The sequence below is a fragment of the Doryrhamphus excisus genome, linkage group LG13, assembly GCF_037039965.1.
Source record: "Doryrhamphus excisus strain RoL-2023G ecotype Guam linkage group LG13, RoL_Dexc_Guam_v1.1, whole genome shotgun sequence".
NCBI classification, from domain to species: domain Eukaryota; kingdom Metazoa; phylum Chordata; class Actinopteri; order Syngnathiformes; family Syngnathidae; genus Doryrhamphus; species Doryrhamphus excisus.
Window position 1 is genome coordinate 8,073,221 of NC_136369.1, and position 17,831 is coordinate 8,091,051.

The following is a 17,831-nucleotide window of genomic DNA, read 5'->3' on the forward strand; positions in this document are numbered from 1 at the left end:
AGACTGGATGTGATTGCAGAGGAAGCTGAACTCCAGGACTTGAACAAAAGCATGAGCACCTCTCAGCAGTCCACCGGAGCAGAGGTTGGTGATTTATTTAAAGGGGACCTATTGTGTTTTTTTTCCACTTGACCTACAAATGTAGCTTGAATGTTGTATTCTCGCGTTAAACTATGACAACATTTAAGATAATTAAGTTTGTGCATTTGGAAGTGAGCCCTGAAAGAAGTTTAGGATGCCAGACTTCCTTATAGCTAGTGGCTCCAAGGAAGTGTTTCTAATTGTTTACAATTTGCAACGAGGAACGCATCAGTGTTTGGGTGTTCCTTACCAGCAAAAGAAAAATATTTTAATCTGTCAAAGGCATATCAAAGTTGGACTGTTTTGTGAACATGGGCCAGTATACTGCTGGACTAGCCGACAAACTTGCTGAAGCCCTACATCATTCCAATGTTACTTGGTTGTGTGAAAGAGTCAGAAGAGCAAGCAGTAAGTAATAATTTATCAGTGTCCTAACTGTGTTTATTTTGTGTAAGTCATGGAGCAAAAGCAGTTGTATGTGTAGCATTATAGAGTGTGCATACGGGGAGTGGGATGTAAATTACAAGCCCACTGTCTGGAGTTGCGAATTGCCATTTCTCACCACAGTCAGTGGGTCTACCCGACTTTTGGTAGTCCGGTGGTAGTCCCGCAACAACATGTGTAATCACCACATTACACGTTATTGTAAAATGCTGAAGCTACTTACCATTGAGAGGCGTCTAGAAGTAACCTCTTTGCATGTGAAACTTCGGGCTGTCCAGTTTCTACTCCCAGATCGGATTCCGGATCAAACACATATGGCTATATATTAAAAGCGGACATTTTACAAAGATAAAGCGCCGTTTATCCCATATCAACTCCTATATCATTTATCAACTCCAATAAAGTTAGGTTCGCCAGCTACACTACAACACTACAAATCCTACTGATCACTTGGGAGTGTGGCCAACCACAGCAGAGTGGGTGTGCTTGGATGTGGGCCATGGGTGGAATAAATTAAAATCGATAATTTGTGCATGAAGCACGAAATCCAAAGAAATACAGCTGGAATAGGTGCAGATTTTGGAAGATCTAGAGTGCTTTCTATGCTGGTTATTGCTGCTCCATAGGAGTCCACAACTCAATACAAAGCATAAAAAAATAGCATAATAGTTCCATTTTAACAATGGCCACACTGAGGGCTTTTTAGCATAATGAGAGGGCGAATACATGAGTTGCAGTCCAACTTTAAACTACTGTGTTACTATTACTGTAAACAAACAGCAGAAAGCCCAAATTGTTGTTGAAACCCTTTTAGGGTGAGCTCAACAGCACAAGGAATCAGTTGCAAGAGAAGTTGGCTGAGATGGAAAATTTTGCAGGACACCTGGAGGAAATATTCCTTACTGTGGAGGTAACTACCTCACTAGTAAGAAAATAATAACGTACAAATATGTTATTCATTTACACACTGTAAAATGATGCAACAGGAGAATTTCGGCCGTCGGGAGCAGCACTTGGAGCATCATTATAATGACGTGCTTCAGACTTTATCACAACGCTATGACGAGCGTGCTGCCGGACTGGAGGACGAGAAGAAGAGCAAGCTGGAGACTCTGTACACTCAGCTGCTTGCTTGTGGCAACGCTCTGGATGCCTCAAAGGAGCTCATTGAGGAAGCCAAGAAGGTCTACCGCAGCCAGGACAAAAGGCTTTTTCTCAAGGTAACAACCATTTTATAGCTCAGTATAGGGACCATACTAAAGAAATACACTTGGATACACTTTAAAGTAGTCTGTGTACAGCTTGAAAGGCAGTATAGTGTAGATGTACTATCCAGTTATATTGTCGAAAAAACACAACCATTATTGTCGAAATAGCTAATAATTGTGTCTTTCCTACGATCAAGCATGGTGGTGGTTGCATACTGACCTCTGTCTGCATGAGTGCCGCTGGCACTGGTGAGCTGCGGTTGAAAAATCGATAAATGTGGGCATGTTCACTGTTTGGTGTACTCACTTGTGTTGCCAGCCATTAAACAATAATGGCTGTGTCTTGACTAATTTTCATAGGAAAGTACATATATGGGCTGCATGGTGGTCTAGTGGTTAGCGCGCAGTCCTCACAGCTATAGGAGGAGGAGACCAGGGTTCAATTCTCTGTGTGGAGTTTGCATGTTCTCCCCGTGCATGTGTGGGTTTTCTCCGGGTACTCCGGTTTCCTCCCACATTCCAAAAACATGCTAGGTTAATTGGCGACTCCAAATTGTCCATAGGTATGAATGTGAGTGTGAATGGTTGTTTGTCTATATGTGCCCTGTGATTGGCTGGTCACCAGTCCAGGGTGTAAAGACAGCTGGGATAGGCGGTAGAAAATGAATGAAGTACATATATACTGCTTTCAATGTAAACTGCTGTACAATGACTATTCTGTCTATCCATTTGTGCTGTCATGAGACACCGAGCTCAAGACACAAGACGATCTTTGTGTTTTTATTAGTTATTTGGATCAAAATATGAGCTAGGTACATTATGCTATTTTGCTCTGTTTTCCACTTTTGCTGGGTGTTCTGCAATAAGCCCCACTTTACAAATGGCTACTTGCGCAACACTTTAGACACCCATACGTGTTTTGCCAGGAAGGCGGGGTGTTGCTAGGTGACAGAGGAGTGTGTCCAAGCGCTGCCTTTTTGGCTGTGTCGCTAGCCAGGTTTTGGGTTGCATTAAGGAGGGATTTATGCAGCTTTCAGACCTGCATTGCACGGCGGTACTAAGGTCATCATCCATAGTAGCGATATCGTAGTCTGATTGACATCTTGCAAGATCTCGTGACATCCCTACTGTCCATATACTGATTCATCTGTTTTCTTTCATTGACAGACAGTTGTTCCCACCATTAAAAGGTATACTGGTCATGCATGGTCGAGTGAGTAAGTCAAATGTGTTGTGATAAAGTAATAACTTACACATTATATTGTCATAATATTCTTCATAAGAATCGAGGATTTCTCCAAAGAGGAGATGGATCTCACGTTGTCTACACGTCTTGAATTCGACACACCTCTTGCTGACCTGTCGGATGTCAAAAGCATGATGGACTCCATCAATATTGTTCCAGGTTTGATTTCCGTTCAAGACATACCATGAGCTGTATGATGTTGACCACCTTTAGTGAAGCACCATGTCTGGCCTGTTTCTGTCCTTCTGGAACAAATGTTGGCACAAAGATGGAACCTTATTGTGCCTCCAGGTGTAGCGGCCTTGTGTGAGGCTGGTCTTGCAACTGCTCAAAATGTGTTTGAGGGTCGCTGAATTTGGGCAGAGGGCTCAGGTTGGATCGTCACCATAGCAATGTCAAAATTGACTAAAATACTATAATAATACATAAAATAAGAAATGAAAGAAGGAAAGGACGGCTCAAGAGCAATATCTATAGCAGGCTAAACATATGATAGAATTTTTAAAAAATCATTTAAATACAACATATATAAAGATAAATACTGTATGTATAGTATTTATAGTATAGTATAGTAAATATTACATTCAAATGTGTACCTGTGTCAATTAAAAGTGTTTTGTTTATAACAGGTTTAATAAATAAATAAATAAATAAAATAACAGGTCTAATTTTAACTTTTGCTTGTAACTATGACAAAAGTGATTTTTTTTTTACTAGACTACTTTTTTCTATTGCCAATTCAGTAGCTTTGTTGTCCTTTATTTTAAATGGTAGTATGCAAGTAATGATGCCAGGTTGTCCACAGCTCCATCCGCCCCAGTTATCAACCCCCAAATGGCCAACTCGGCTACCCAGACATCACTGCGTGCGTGCTGGAGTTTGTTCTCTGATGACACAGTGGAGTTCTATGAGCTGTACTACAGACCTGTGCTGCCAGACACACCCATGGACAGTAACACTGCACCACATGGTAACACCTGTATTAGCACACAGACATCTTCTTTATTATTACACACTGTTTTTAACACTCTCTCTCTCCATTCTCTTTTCAGTAATCAAACTGAAAGTGAAAGAGACTCAGTGCACTGTGAGGGATCTTCTACCCGGTGCCCAATATGAGCTGTGGGTGACAGCTACCAACACAACAGGCATCAGCCCGGTCAGTGAGAAGGCTTTATATATGACAGGTAAACAATTATAGTCTGTACTGTACAACAACCTCACACAACTGGAGAATAAAAGACGAAATGGATACTTCTCTGTAGTTCCATCACCTCCAGTCATCAAGCAGAGGGAGTGTTGCAGCTGTCCAGAAGCCGCTCTCATTCGCTGGGAGTCAGGAAACCCTGATCCTGTTGACTCCTACACTGTGGATATTATTCAGCTGGGACCTGATGGCACTGAGGAGGGGATCACAGAGTAAGTACATCACATCACACTACACTACCAACATGGGTGTGTAGGACACTGACTACATATTAGTGTCACACATTAGTAGTATGAAATGACATTACACGTCTACACACGCACAAAGTTTCAAATGTTAATGTAAAATAAAAAACAAACCCCTCTGATAATTAAAATCTGTTTAGCTGACGTGTTTCAACAGAACAAACGGCTAACAATATACAGCGGTTGCCAAGGAACACAACACAGGTGAGCTAGGATAGTAGAGTTCAGAACAGGATGAACGATTGTTGCAAATGAATGGAACACATGGAAATGAAAGGCTGCCATGATAGAAGGTATATGAGAGGTGGGTGGAGCTAAGTATAGTTATACGCTGTGCATACACTTTGATAAAGGTGATTAATTTTATTTAGTCAACACAATGAATATGTATGTGTATATATAGATGGGTAAAAATCCACTATACTGTCAATACTGTATAAACTACATCATAGATGTCAAAAACCAGACCATTTGTATGAAAGAAACCTTTTCCTTTATTTACTTTTATCTTATTTCCCTTTAGCTGTTACCAACACTTAATCAACATGCAAAGTAATAGTACATCATATAATTACAATTGATAAAATAATATTTTTAAATTATTTTCTCCTTTTAGTGTTCCTGAGTATTCAGAATGCAACATTTATTTAAATTTTTCTGGATTATGGCTTTATCATGGTACAGTGTTTATGTACTTTTATTGATATAATTCACAGGCACTGAAAATACACAAATACAGTACCGCTTATCTTCTCATTTAGTTTTTTTTTAAATGTCAGTGCAACCATAAACAAGCCAGTGTTGGCACTGGGGTTCCATGGCTATACTTCCCAGAAAAAAAATCTATTTTTAGCTTCAGTTCTTGCAGCACTGTCCTCCTGAGCAGCTTGGGTCAGTTTCATTTATCTGGTCACTTCAGATAGGATGCTCCACTTTTAACAGAAACTTTCTGTGAAATGAAATATTTAAAAACAAGGTGTCCCACTGGTTGATTCCCAGGTCTGTAGTAGCAGTGCCCACATGTCAGTGTCTGATCCAACTTCAAGGTGGTCACTGTTACCTCATCTCTGTGAGAGCCATCAACATTGGTGGGCCCAGTGAGAAGAGTGAAGTCATAACAATCTCTACTACTGGTGAGGGGCACTGATGTATGACCTTCAGATTATGGGCAAAAATATATATAAAAAATAACCAATAAATGTTTTATTTTGATTTTGGCAGGCACTTTTTTCCATCTCCTGGAGGACACTGCCCATCCATGCCTGTCCTTCTCTGAAGATGGTTTCACTATATTTTATGGAGATGAGGAACTGCCAATAAGTGCGATGGGTTTAGATGATAACAACTTTACCAGGTAAATCTATAATCTTGACAATTGTCACATTTACTTCTATAAATATAAATATTTTTAATGTGTCAGTTGTGCAGCGGTCCTTGGGGATCTGATTCCGGTACGAGGCAGGCATTACTGGGAAGTGGAAGTCGATGATGGGACTCAGTTTCGGATTGGAGTTGCTTATGAGGACACGGAGAGAAATTCCTACCTGGGCGGCAACACCACCTCCTGGTGTATGAGACACATCCTCACTCCATCCAGGTACTGGAGCATAATTGCAACTTTCTGAAACACTGAATGCTGAGAGCTAATGCGATCCAATACAAGCATGTTGGACGAAAAACTCATATCATTAATAAAATATAGGGGTGTCACAAGATTAAATTAAGGAAAAATGTCTGTGGCACAAACAAAGAGTAACAAATGTGTGTTAGTAGATTGCAATATATTGTCTTATGTTTTTTCATTGTACTTTTCTTAAAAGGTACTGAGTGTCATGTGAACTGAGTGTCATGTGACACCTAATAAAATAGCTACAAATAATGCTCAGTTTTAACTCTTGTGTACTCATAGTATGCTCTGGGATAACATTTGACAATAGAGACTTGTACTGTTAGGGATTCCATTGTAATCTACCACGGCTTCCATTTTTCCAGGCACAAGTACGAGTTTCTGCACAATGGCTGGAGCCCAGACCTCAGGATCACAGTGAACCCAGTCCGAATAGGGCTGGCTTTGGACTATGAAAGGGGCACCCTGTCCTTTTTTAACGTGGATCTGGAACAACACCTGCACACCTTCCAGTGTCACTTTCAGCGTTACGTTCACCCTTGTTTTGGCCTAGACAATCCAGGAGCTCTGACCATCCACAATGGAATAGAGGCCCCCAAATATGCATTCATGGGGCATCCTTAATAGCATCTATTGAAACAAGTGTCGAGACAATGAGGGGATCTCAAGTGGTTTTAATATAGTATTCCATGGGAACAGGCATTCACCATTTTCCAGGAGAAGAAAAGGCTTTCACATGTGGTTATACCATTACTAACTGCTCTGCATTAAATTTAAAACATGGGGCTCATTTTTGATAAATAATATTTTACGATTTCCATTTAACACCTGTATTCAGATATTAAAATTGAAAAATTCACCAACTAAACTTAATTGGCAACCAGTGAGGCTTCCTGATTTGAGAGAAAAAATGTTCTGATGGTAAACAAAGACTGATTATTTCTTCATGAATAGTTGTGTAGTGTATATTACTGTATTTCCATTTGTTGCATATGTAAAAGTAATGAATTACATGCCTTAAGGAATAAGGGAGATGTCCTCATTGATGGAAAAAAAATCAGATTGTCAAGTGGGGCTAAACAAAACCTTGTGGTAAAACAAAAAACTACTAGATGCAACAAGTGTTCATCTGAAAAATGATTTAAATAATGTAATTGAGTTGTACGGTAAATGAGTTGAAACAGACCGTCTCAAGCTAGTGTGTAATGTGAAAATAGATTTTTCATTTTTGGCCATTTGAAAGCAGACTTATGAACACATTGTGAGGGGGCCCTGGCAGGCGTTATGAGTTACTGCTCTTACTGCTGCGCATCCTCTCCTCTTCCTCGTCGGAGGAGTCTCCACCATAGGGCACCAGCCCTGATGCATCCATCACCACTTTGGGCTTCTTCTCACATACATCTTCAACACCTGCTGGGGCAAAGTAAAAGAGAAAAGCAGAAGGGGGGGGTGGACAAAAAGGAAACCCAATGAAGAGCCCGTGTTAGCAGTGGTTTAGCGTTGGTTTGATCCCCAGCCAGGTCAGAACATCCATGTGAAGTTGGTCAGAGGACATGTGGAGAGAGAGAACAAGAGAAAGACAAAAGGACATATGCAAGAAGAGAACGTTAGTGGCTTTTAGCAGTAGAGTAATCCTCACAGGTCTTCACTCCTCTTCCATTCCTCCGCAGGGGGATGGAGATGCAACACAAGCCTTCCTCTCAATAGAGAAGTATGTTCCGACTCTCAAAATATGAGCATAGAAACAAGTGTGTACCCGATGGTGCGGCAGCGCTGGGCAGACTGACTGGATCTTGGGTCAGTTCATCTCTCAGCCGCTTGCGCGGGCCACAGGTAAGACCAGCAAAAGGAGGTGGTGGCGGGGGCATGAGGATCCTGAAGGACCCAAACATTCATGTTAACACTACACCAGCAATTTATGAAGAACGAGTGAGGATAAATCAAACCTCTCTACTACTTTGTCTTGGACAACGTCAGAAGAAGGGCGTGCAGAAGAAGGGGGTGCAGACTCTTGAATAGTAGGAGCCGCCTGAGAACTGCTTGAAGGCTTAACAAAAAAAATAGCATTTTCAAACCATTTTTTCAGTGTCATTCGATACCACTTTTACAAATTCAACTTATCATCTAACCTGTTCTTTAGTGCTTTCATGGAAATGCTGTAGGGAACTTCCTGAGTCTGGCTGAGTAAGTAAAGGCGCTTCAGGGTCCACTGTATCGCCGCTACCAACAGCCTTTAAACATGTGACAAGATAATGTGAGCACTAGTGGCAACGACAGCAAAAACACAAGTATGATGACCCTCCAGATAATTTTTTGTCAGTATTCAGCCTCACATATACACACACACACACCATAGTTTACTCAAAATGCTCTACACGACTGTATGATGATATGTTAAATGCAAGCTCACTTCCCTGTGGACTCATTACTAGCAATGACAATGGCAGGTATTTTTAACAACAGGTTTTTATTAAAATATTCTTCTGCTGCACATTTCATTAAAAGTAGATGCTGTGGTATTGGAGTGAAAATGAGGATTTAGCCACCCTTTGCTAATGCGTTGGAGTGATTATTAAAATGTATTCTTCATGTATGGTAAACTTTGAAAAGACCATGATCAATTAACAACATCTAATCTCTGCAATTACCTCCACAAGATAAGAATTTGTTTTCCGTGGACACACCGGATACTGAACCATTGCCTGAGAAGATGGAGGGGTTGTCGACATGTTAGAATGACTTGAGGGACCATTTGCATTACTCCAATAACCACCGGCTCCTGGGTACGTGGAATAGCCTCCAGCATACCCATTGGCTGGGTAGTTATACCAGGAAACCTGGTTAGAGTAATTGCTATTAGGTGGAAATCCATGAGCTGCGTATGCTGAAAGGAAAGTATAGAATGTGGTGTTAATAGCGTCGACCACATCAGTAACATGCTGTGACCAACCTACAGTTAGGCCACTCAACTCACAACTTCTGGGAAGTGTCATGAGAAGAGTAAGGCTAGGCCAACATCTCATACTGTCATCTTGTTCACATGTGTCAACATATTGGAACACTCACGTTGTGTTGAGGCAGTGGCCGTGTAAGTTGACTTTAAGCGGGCGTGCTCAGCTCTCACCTGTAAAATATATGATATGAAGGAATTAAACATTTCATAATGGCACAGCTGATACAGACTGACAATATGATTTAATTGTGGGTAGGTGCAGAGCACTCAGAGCCTATCTCTGGAGGTCAGGTGGTTCACACTACCAATTATTCTTGGAGGTAGGTATCAGTGACAACTAAATGCTTGTATAGCTTCACCTTCTTATACCTCCATACATCTCATTTCATTTCGGCACCACAGCTTTAGATAAACTTACAGTTTCTAACAGGTTTTCTGTGAGTCGCTTTGCTGCCTCCAGTCCATCTGCATTTGGGTGGCTGCAACATAAATTCCATCATTAACCCAAACACGCCACACGGATGCTCAACGTGTAGCACAGCAAGCCTCCACTTGAAACATAATACTGCCAGGGCCCTCCCATAACTCTACAAAAAAGTATTTACTGGGACTTATTTTTGGTGTCCTCTGTTCATCTCAGACACAGTTACAGGGGGAACTAAAAATTTAGAAATTCTTTTGCCTTTAAACGTAACTCTAGTGGCCTAATTCATACCTTTCACTCCTAAGAGTTTAAACTATGAGGGCGAACAAAGACACGATTGGTACCTGATATAGACATAAAGAGGTTCAAATGATTCTCGTTTTGATGCCTGCTCAATGTAGCCGGAACCTTTTCCTCTAAGGAAGACTCGAGCCCCAGTTTCCGTCTGGATGTGACCCAGGTATGTTCCTCCGGGACCTTCGACCTTCTCGTTTACGTTGAATGATGGCAACGACTGGTCCAGACCCACAAAAATCTTTGTATGGACAAAGTTCTGCGAATAAAAGGATGAGATAATGCTAAAATGCATTTTGGCATATGACTACATTGCATACAATTAAAATTGTAGTGTAAGCAGACGCAGTAATCGTAAGAGTTTCTCTTGAATCAAAGGATGTTCTCTCTGCTCTTCAATCTGGGAGGTGGGTATCAGTGAGGGCAACATGGTCTTCACTTGCCGCACTTTCTTTACCTCCATGTACTAACAAGTGCTGTAGTGTGTACATCTACAAATATATTTAGATCAAGTCTGCCTACCCCTAGGTGAGGAGCAGCCGGACGATGCACTTGAGTTGGTGTTGAGCTGGTGTTGGATGTTGGGATGACGGGCCGAGGAGGCTGAGGGTATAGCGTGAGTGGAGGCATTATGGGCACCTGTTGACTTCCTGAGGCTGCTGCGGCCCTCAACAGATCATCAGAGATTATCTCTTTTATTCTCGCTACAGCTTCTATGATAGAACAGTTACGTTTCAGACATCAGTTGCTACAAGAAAGACTGATTCTGATTAGTGAATTAGAATGAATCTAAGACAGATTTCAAAAGGCAAAAAAAGGTGGACGCCACTTACTATTGACCTGCTCCTGAGTCTTTGCCTGGACATGCAAATACAGAGGTCTCTGCCTAAAAGGAGACAAAATCAGACACGTCATGAAATGAACACGAGTTTGTCCATGTATAAACCTAGAATATATTTCAGCAAAACTGATGAATCATGTCAGTGACCCTTAAAAGGGGACCTATGCTCATTTTTCCACTCTTTGTATCAAGTTATGGTCTCCTATAGAGCAGCTACACACAACCTACACGGAAAACTTTCTAGATTTTGCAGGATCTGCACCTATTCCAGCTGTTCCGGCTCACTTCCAAATGGGCAAACCCCATTATCTGAAACTTTAGTGTCCTTTAACATGAGAATACAACATTCTAACTACATTTATAGGTCAGAAAATCGAAAAAAAATCACAATATGTTCTCTTTAACACTGCACAAGCTTGTAGTGTCATTTTCTTATTGGTATTTTATAACACCTTCCTTTCATTTGCATTGTCCAAATGAAACAAACCAGACAGTCTTGTGGAGTGTATTGATGCAAAAGTTGTATATGTGAAAACATACCCTCCAACTGTTCCCTGATCAATATCAGGCATGTAATGACCTCTAGTTGAGACCACAGCCCCACTACATAGTCGAATCTGTAACAGTAAATGGAGAAACATTAAGTTAGAATATTTTTAAAGCACATCTTAAAAGGTAAACTGCACTTTTTTTCGTCCATCATCCACAAACGTTATGTGAAACTGTCCACACACCTCCTCTTGGGTTTTGCCTTTAGTAAGAAGGTCTCTGCAATTCAGTGGCACATCATTTATGTCAACCTCTGTAGCAACCAGCTCTTCTGGTGGGGTTGGCACTGGCACTCTTGGGGGAGTCTAGAAGATGTTCAAAAGGAAATAAACATTTAAAGACTTAACGGAAGGAAGAGTTACATAGAATTTAGATGAGCTTATGCCAACCTTTGCCAGCAATGGTGGAGGAGTCAATAGTTTTCCTTTTGCCATCAACATAGCATTTATTTTAGCAGCCATGGCCGCAGCCATTTCAACGCCTCCCTGAGGTTCTGTCTTTTCTTCTCCAGCCATTACGGAGTCTGCTCCTTTGCAGTGTGTCTGAGCAACTGAACTGTTTAAGCCAGAAGTGCTGACAATCCCTGAAACTCGATGGGCTACATTCGCACTGCTTTTCGGTTTAGTTTGGGCTGGTTGATCCCATCTGCTGGTTAGACACCTGAAACAAAAACGAATGAAACATTTGCACAACAAGTTGTATTTTTGTGTCAGCGGAAAAACGCATTTAAAAAAGTTAGCACAATGTGACTTGGTCTCATGATTGGTCGGTCGAAATCTAAATAAGAGAAACTGAAAAACAACTCAAGTTAGTTGTAATTGTTTTAAACTTTCTGTAGCTAACAATTTAATCAATTAAATAGCGTTATTGGTAGTCAATTGTAATAATTTAAAGCTTTAAGAGGCAACTGAATTGTGTACAAGCCAACTTGAAGATGGCTAACACAGTGAGCTGCTAACAAAAGCATATTTCGAAAATGACTCCTAATACACGCCACATTAAACAAAACGCAAGTATTTATGTTTTAAACTGCAATGGTAGCCGTAGACTATTCGCTGTATGTACTCAGAAGTCCATTCCAAAAACGCTAACAAAAGCTAGCAGGCCATGAACACATGCTAGCAGGCTACACGACCAGCATTAGCAAGGCCAGTAAAAATAATCAGTAAACCTTTACTTACAACATTGAGTAACAAAGCTTATAGGCAACTAAAACGCTTGAAAAAAAAAACAACTTACGGCGTTTGCCCTGCCATGCCCGAAGACATTACACCGAAACGTGGCCCTGCATGAGCGTTGAATAGCGCTTAAGGATGGTTGCGAACGGCATCGATTTATGCGTTCGATTCAGCAGCGTCGACTCCTTCTGACGTCATTGTCGCTTACTGTGAGAAAGCGGAAGTGAGAGCGGTATTCACCATTACGCAACCTTGTATGCGATAGGTCAACGCCTATTTATAAACACACAAATGTCCATGTAAGTTAAGACAAGATTTTGCCTGATAAAATGATGATAAAAGCAGAAGGCATTTGTTTCCCTGACACTTCTTGCTTTAAATTGTTACCATGAGAGAAATACAAAATTGTATGACTTATTTACTAGTTTGTTTTCATATGCTAGCAAAATTACAATAGCAATTGCATAGCCCATATAGCAAGGGTTTCATCTGGGAAATTAATATTCCCAGTATGTTGTCATATTTTCTAAATTGACTGAGCAAGCAGTTGTAAGTTTGAGATTCACTGCCTCAGATTTATTTGTTTCAGTTTACCAATTTTCACACCTCAGCATGATGTTTATATGCACTGTCTCCACTGCGATTACTGGATGCACGCTGTGTGCCTCCCACAACGCTTAATGGCACTTGTGCTCCTGTCAGTGAGGGTAAAAGACTGACCTGTTATGTCACATATAAACAAAGCATCTCGGCCAGTGTTGCCAGATTCACAGAAGTGACTTTGGGCTTTTTTTTTTTAAAGATGCTTCCAAATTCTCAAGTTTCTTGTCGTATTTGGCTTGTGTTTGTAAAGTACCTTGCAAATTCCCAACATCCCTGTTGTTTTGGGCTTGTTTTTGGAGAGCTTGTCTTTTGTTTCTCTTGCGAGACCTGGCAATCATGTCTCGGCTGAAAATATGCATGAGAAGGAATTTTACAAGCTATATTGTTCTCAGCAGAATTGTGCTCAGTTCCTAGCAGAACCCTCGCAATACTTTTGGGCCTGCCAGGCCTGACTGGCATCCTTCCCCATCATTGGTGCCAACTCACCACCAGGTGGTGATCAGTTGACAGCTCCGCTCCTCTCATCACTTGAGTGTCCAAAACATTTGGCCACAAGTTCAAAGACACCACCACAAAGTCAATCATCAAAATGAGGCCCATGGTGTCCTGGTGCCAAACATGGTGATCATTATGGACAATCTGTGACATGCACATACATCCAGTGATAAAGCACCACTCGGGATCATGAGACCCGTCCCCCCGTCCTCCCATTTGGAGGCAGAGGGAAACTACCCTCTTGTTCGCCGGGTTAAACTCCAATGTACAGGCCCTGAAGCTAGCCGGAACTTCTCCATGCCCTCACACATCAGCTTCGGCTCCTTCCCCACCAGAGAGATGACATTTGACGTACCGAGCACTAGCTTCTGTAGCCAAGGATTAGACCACCTTTGCCCCTTCTCAGGTGTGATGAGGTGAGGTGATGGTACGCTGTGGAACAAAATAATACTGGTGGATGTATTTATTTTCCCACAGGACCCAAGTTGCTTCTTCAGACTGTAGCTGACCGGGCCCAATGGGTATAGACCCAGAGGTGGGTCCCCCTGGTGACCTGTGTCTGGGCGAGGGAAAACCAGGTCCATATATGTCTCTCGTCATCAAGGTCTACTTGAGCTACACTTTGTCTGGTCCCTCACCTAGGAGCTGTATGTCTACGGTCACCCTGCAAGGTGGTAACACAGACAAGCGTATGACACAGTAAATTATACCCAAAGAACTGAATGAGGCATTAAAATGAGTGGGAAAAGAGTACAAATGTTGAATGATTTCATTTTATTTTTCATTGAATAGTTTCTAAATTTTTTTTTTTGGTGCCCTCAGACCAAGATGTGAATCAGCTGGAAGAAACAAGTCTCCCCATTGAGTGCACAGTTGTCATCAGAGAGAAAGTAACAAATGCATCCATCTGATGAACCGTTTTTTTTTGTCTATGCCGTTTAACGTAGAAATATTCTTCATAAGCAACAATCTTTTTGACCTATGTTAGTAACCAAATCCGAACCACCCGTGGAGGAAAATCTGCTCCCTGCGTCTGTGCACAAGGATGCTGGACAAGCGTCCAAAATAGAAGAATGTTTGATTGAAATCAATGTAAGCCTTCTGGTGACTGCTTCCAAACAGTGATAGACAAATCTATGATCCTTCATTAACCATTTAGTTCTCTATACGTATATATGCTCTGTATGATCTTTTAATTCACAGGTATTCAGATCGCTATAATGGTTGATCTCATTTGCTGCAAATCCAGTGTAAAAGTATATAAAAATATTTGAGATTTACTTCAACATAATCTGACTATGTTATAATAAAAACTCCAGATGTCTGTTGCATTTGCACAGTGGGATGTACTGTATAAATATTGTATAAAATAAGGCAGTCTTTTCAGTAGGATTAACCAGATACAAAAAAGTCTGGGAGGAAAAAAAAAAAAACAACAAAAATTCAAGTCCAAAAATGTTTTCACATATTTCTGCTGTTGTCAAATGTCAAGCGGTTTACAGCATTAAACCATGAGTGAGGGATTGTTGCAACAATTGCACCCACACAACCACGCATCCACACACGCAAACTCCTGATGATCAACAATATCAGCTTATTCTCCAATGCAACATCCCATCCCCCGGACACTGAGACATAGATGTGTGTAATATGCTTTTACAGTGCAATACAAAAGTATTCATTCAAACTGGTAGTGTACTTTTGATAAGAAAATAAAAATGTTTAATATGGTAATGCTTCATATGAATAATAGCGAGGGTTATAGTAAGTATTTGTACTTCATTAGCTTTGGCTTTTTTTCTCTGTTCATTTACTTATTTATTAACCAATTTAAAGAAACACAGTAAATGTGGTACGTGTAAGAAAAATGAGCATACCAAATAATCTCTCATTGGTTATGAATGATCACAATGTTAAGGTTTTTGTCCGACATGCCAGTTCCTGTATGCCACTTTGTTGTGTTTCTGTAGGACACATAGAAATACATGGACAAACGTATTGAAAAAGAAAAAAAAAAGTGTAATTTTATATTCCAGCCTCCAGGGGCAGAAGGAGCAGTCTTGCCTTGCTGAGTGCACATGGATGGAGGACGAAGGCGACTGTATGACCTGACTTGTATGGAACACCTTCATATATCCAAACTACCATTCCATTCTCTCTTCCAGTGTTGCTGGCTCTTTCAGTAAACAAGCAGTTCCTACTCAAAACAGCAAGGTCAGCTTCACAGGCAGGTAGGAGAGCCCATATGGTAAATAAATATGGGACTGAAGCTTATCCATGAGGCCTGTCCGGACAGCTTCTCAAGTCATGACCAGCTACACTGTAAATGCCTGAGAGGCATGAGAAGTTCCAAAGGGTGCTGCCCTGTGCTGTGTCCATGTCTGTTTTTTTTTCCACAGTTCTCCTAAGACAAGCTTATACGAGTGGGCGATGTTAGCGCCGCCGCTGCCTGTCAGAACGTCAAGGGCCGTGCATTCTGCAGGCACGCGCATGTGGACGCTCGGCGTGCTACACAAGCAGGGGAGTGCGGCTCCTACTCTGGAGGCGGTCGCAGGCTGTGCAGCTTTCGTTCATCCAGGCCTTTCCAGTACTTGAAATTGTTGTCCAAGTGCTGCATAAGATTGGGGAGGTCTGCAAAAGCTGGAAACAATACAGTATATCAGACTTGACATTTTGTAATCATTCTAAAACTCTACTCTATCTACTCTACTCAAACTCTATTTTCATACATTTTATGAAAACAATCCAATTCAATAAAGTAAATGAATGCCTTTACACTACTCAGAATCACTGCATGACAGATGTTTGTAATATTTTGGTTCCCTAATTCCTACAACCTACAGCAAAATTAATAAACATATTGTTAAATTAATACCGTGAAATTCTGAGGTCCATCGCATTGCTGTTTTGTGCATTTTGTGTCCATTTATGTGTTATGTCGAGTATCTCTCTGTAACTCTGATAAACGTTGTTGCTCTAAAATGGCGCCCGTGCCCCACGATGTATTAGCAAAATAACGTACAAGTAATGCAAGAGTTCATCTTCAGCGCGCAATCACAAATCCCAATTTGGGATGTTAATTCAAAAATGTGCTAACCAGGGTGGATGTTAACCAAGGTACCATTTTATACGCATCAAATTATTTATCACAAAGAGATTTACATCCTAACTTATTATAAACTAAACTATCTATTTCTATCTCTGATTATGAGTTAACTATGGACAAAGTGCGATTAATCATGTCAATCAAATATTTTGATTGATATACTCAATTGACTGCCCTAGTCTTTACATGAATGCAATCGACATAAACGTCATTATTTTAACCTTAAGTTTTTGTTTCAGTTTCGATTTGTGAAAGAAGAGTTAAAAGCAGGGGTCTCAAACATGCGACGCCGCGGGCCATATGTGGCCCGCAGGACACTAGTTTAGGCCCCCCGCCTTGATATGAAAGTTTAATGTTAGTGTGGCCCACGCAAGTTTGATATGGATGCTGTATGGTATCATGTACCCAGAAAAAAATATTACGTTTGATTAATGTTCATGTTAAAAGTTAAATAACTGTTAATACTGTTCATTTTAATCTGAAAAAATTATTTGCCTATATGTTGTTAAGTTTTTATTATTTGCCGTTTTATTATTATTATATTTATTTATTACTGATTGATTGATTTTCTTTATTCTTGATTTGTTTATTTATTTTTCATCTTATTTTGTGTAGAAAAATAAAAATTAAGATATTTGAGAACAGTGGAATGTTTTATCAGAGCTTTTCTTGTAGAAAATTGGAACCAAAGCAAAGTTTTTTCATTTTTATGTTTTTAATAAATGCGTTTTTCGTTTTTTTTTTTGAAAACCTGATGCGGCCCAGTCTCACCCAGACCCTAGCTCCAGTGGCCCCCAAGTAAATTGAGTTTGAGACCCCTGGTTAAAAGCATCATGCTTGTGCCATGCATGCAAAGTTATAAAACAGTTCAAAATGTACCTGCATTGTCTTTGTCCAGTCCTATATTTTGTCATTGTAGTTTTTTAAAAGGGGACGTTATGCTCATTTTTCGACCCTTTGTATGAAGCAGCTACACACAATAACCAGCACAGAAAACCTTTTAGATTTTGCAGAATCTGCACCTATTCCAGCTCCATTTCCTTTTCCTTCTGTTTAAATCGATTCACCCACGGCTTGCCGCTGTGACTGGTCACATGCCCAAAGTGCTTCTTAACTTTGAACCGTATAAGGAAGACGGCCCCTCTGTGACATCACAAAGGGGAAGCTTTACCACGCCTTTTGAAACTGAGCGTTTTGAGCCATCCCAAATGTCTTTCAGGGCTCACTTCGAAATGCGTAAACCTCATTATCTGAAACTTTGGCATCGTTTAACACAGGAATACAACACTAACTACATTTATAGGTCAGCAAAGTGGAAAACGCATAACAG

General features: G+C 40.7%; 3 protein-coding genes across 4 annotated transcripts in view; 1 reads left to right on the plus strand and 2 right to left on the minus strand.

Annotated features, from left to right (window-relative positions):
- Positions 1-1,308: 1,308 nt before the first annotated feature.
- On the plus strand, positions 1,309-7,217 carry fsd2 (fibronectin type III and SPRY domain containing 2). The gene is made up of 11 exons (XM_058089501.2): positions 1,309-1,435; positions 1,512-1,745; positions 2,901-2,923; positions 3,017-3,138; positions 3,785-3,949; positions 4,032-4,166; positions 4,245-4,398; positions 5,431-5,564; positions 5,653-5,785; positions 5,852-6,028; positions 6,424-7,217. Exons 1-11 carry the CDS (start codon positions 1,388-1,390, stop codon positions 6,680-6,682), a joined length of 1,584 nt encoding a protein of 527 aa, XP_057945484.2. The 5' UTR covers positions 1,309-1,387; the 3' UTR covers positions 6,683-7,217.
- Positions 6,716-12,526, minus strand: LOC131139682 (KH homology domain-containing protein 4-like). Its single transcript, XM_058089500.2, has 14 exons — positions 12,359-12,526; positions 11,509-11,779; positions 11,305-11,424; positions 11,111-11,187; positions 10,563-10,615; positions 10,252-10,442; positions 9,780-9,988; positions 9,430-9,490; positions 9,125-9,182; positions 8,707-8,942; positions 8,188-8,289; positions 8,005-8,105; positions 7,815-7,933; positions 6,716-7,468 (listed from the first exon to the last, which is right to left on the minus strand). The coding sequence occupies exons 1-14, from the start codon at positions 12,385-12,387 to the stop codon at positions 7,341-7,343; spliced, it is 1,755 nt and encodes a 584-aa protein (XP_057945483.2). The 5' UTR covers positions 12,388-12,526; the 3' UTR covers positions 6,716-7,340.
- Positions 12,527-14,138: 1,612 nt separating this feature from the next.
- pde8a (phosphodiesterase 8A) overlaps positions 14,139-17,831 on the minus strand; it is a 58,092-nt gene continuing 54,399 nt past the window's right edge. For both annotated transcript variants that reach the window (XM_058089495.2, XM_078795776.1), the window contains exon 22: positions 14,139-16,035. In XM_058089495.2, coding sequence (XP_057945478.1) covers positions 15,929-16,035 — 107 coding nt within the window. In that variant the 3' untranslated portion in view covers positions 14,139-15,928. The remainder of the gene's footprint in view (positions 16,036-17,831) is intronic.

Coding starts and splice junctions, on each gene's coding strand:
- LOC131139682 (XM_058089500.2), bottom strand. CDS start 12,387: ATGTCTTCGGGCATGGCAGGGCAAACGCC. Junction 9,989..10,251: donor CGGCTGCTCCTCACCTAGGG/GTAGGCAGACTT, acceptor TTTTATTCGCAG/AACTTTGTCCATACAAAGAT. Junction 8,290..8,706: donor CAAATTCTTATCTTGTGGAG/GTAATTGCAGAG, acceptor ACATGTTTAAAG/GCTGTTGGTAGCGGCGATAC.
- fsd2 (XM_058089501.2), top strand. CDS start 1,388: ATGGAAAATTTTGCAGGACACCTGGAGGAAATATTCCTTACTGTGGAG. Junction 2,924..3,016: donor GTTGTTCCCACCATTAAAAG/GTATACTGGTCA, acceptor ATTCTTCATAAG/AATCGAGGATTTCTCCAAAG. Junction 6,029..6,423: donor CACATCCTCACTCCATCCAG/GTACTGGAGCAT, acceptor CCATTTTTCCAG/GCACAAGTACGAGTTTCTGC.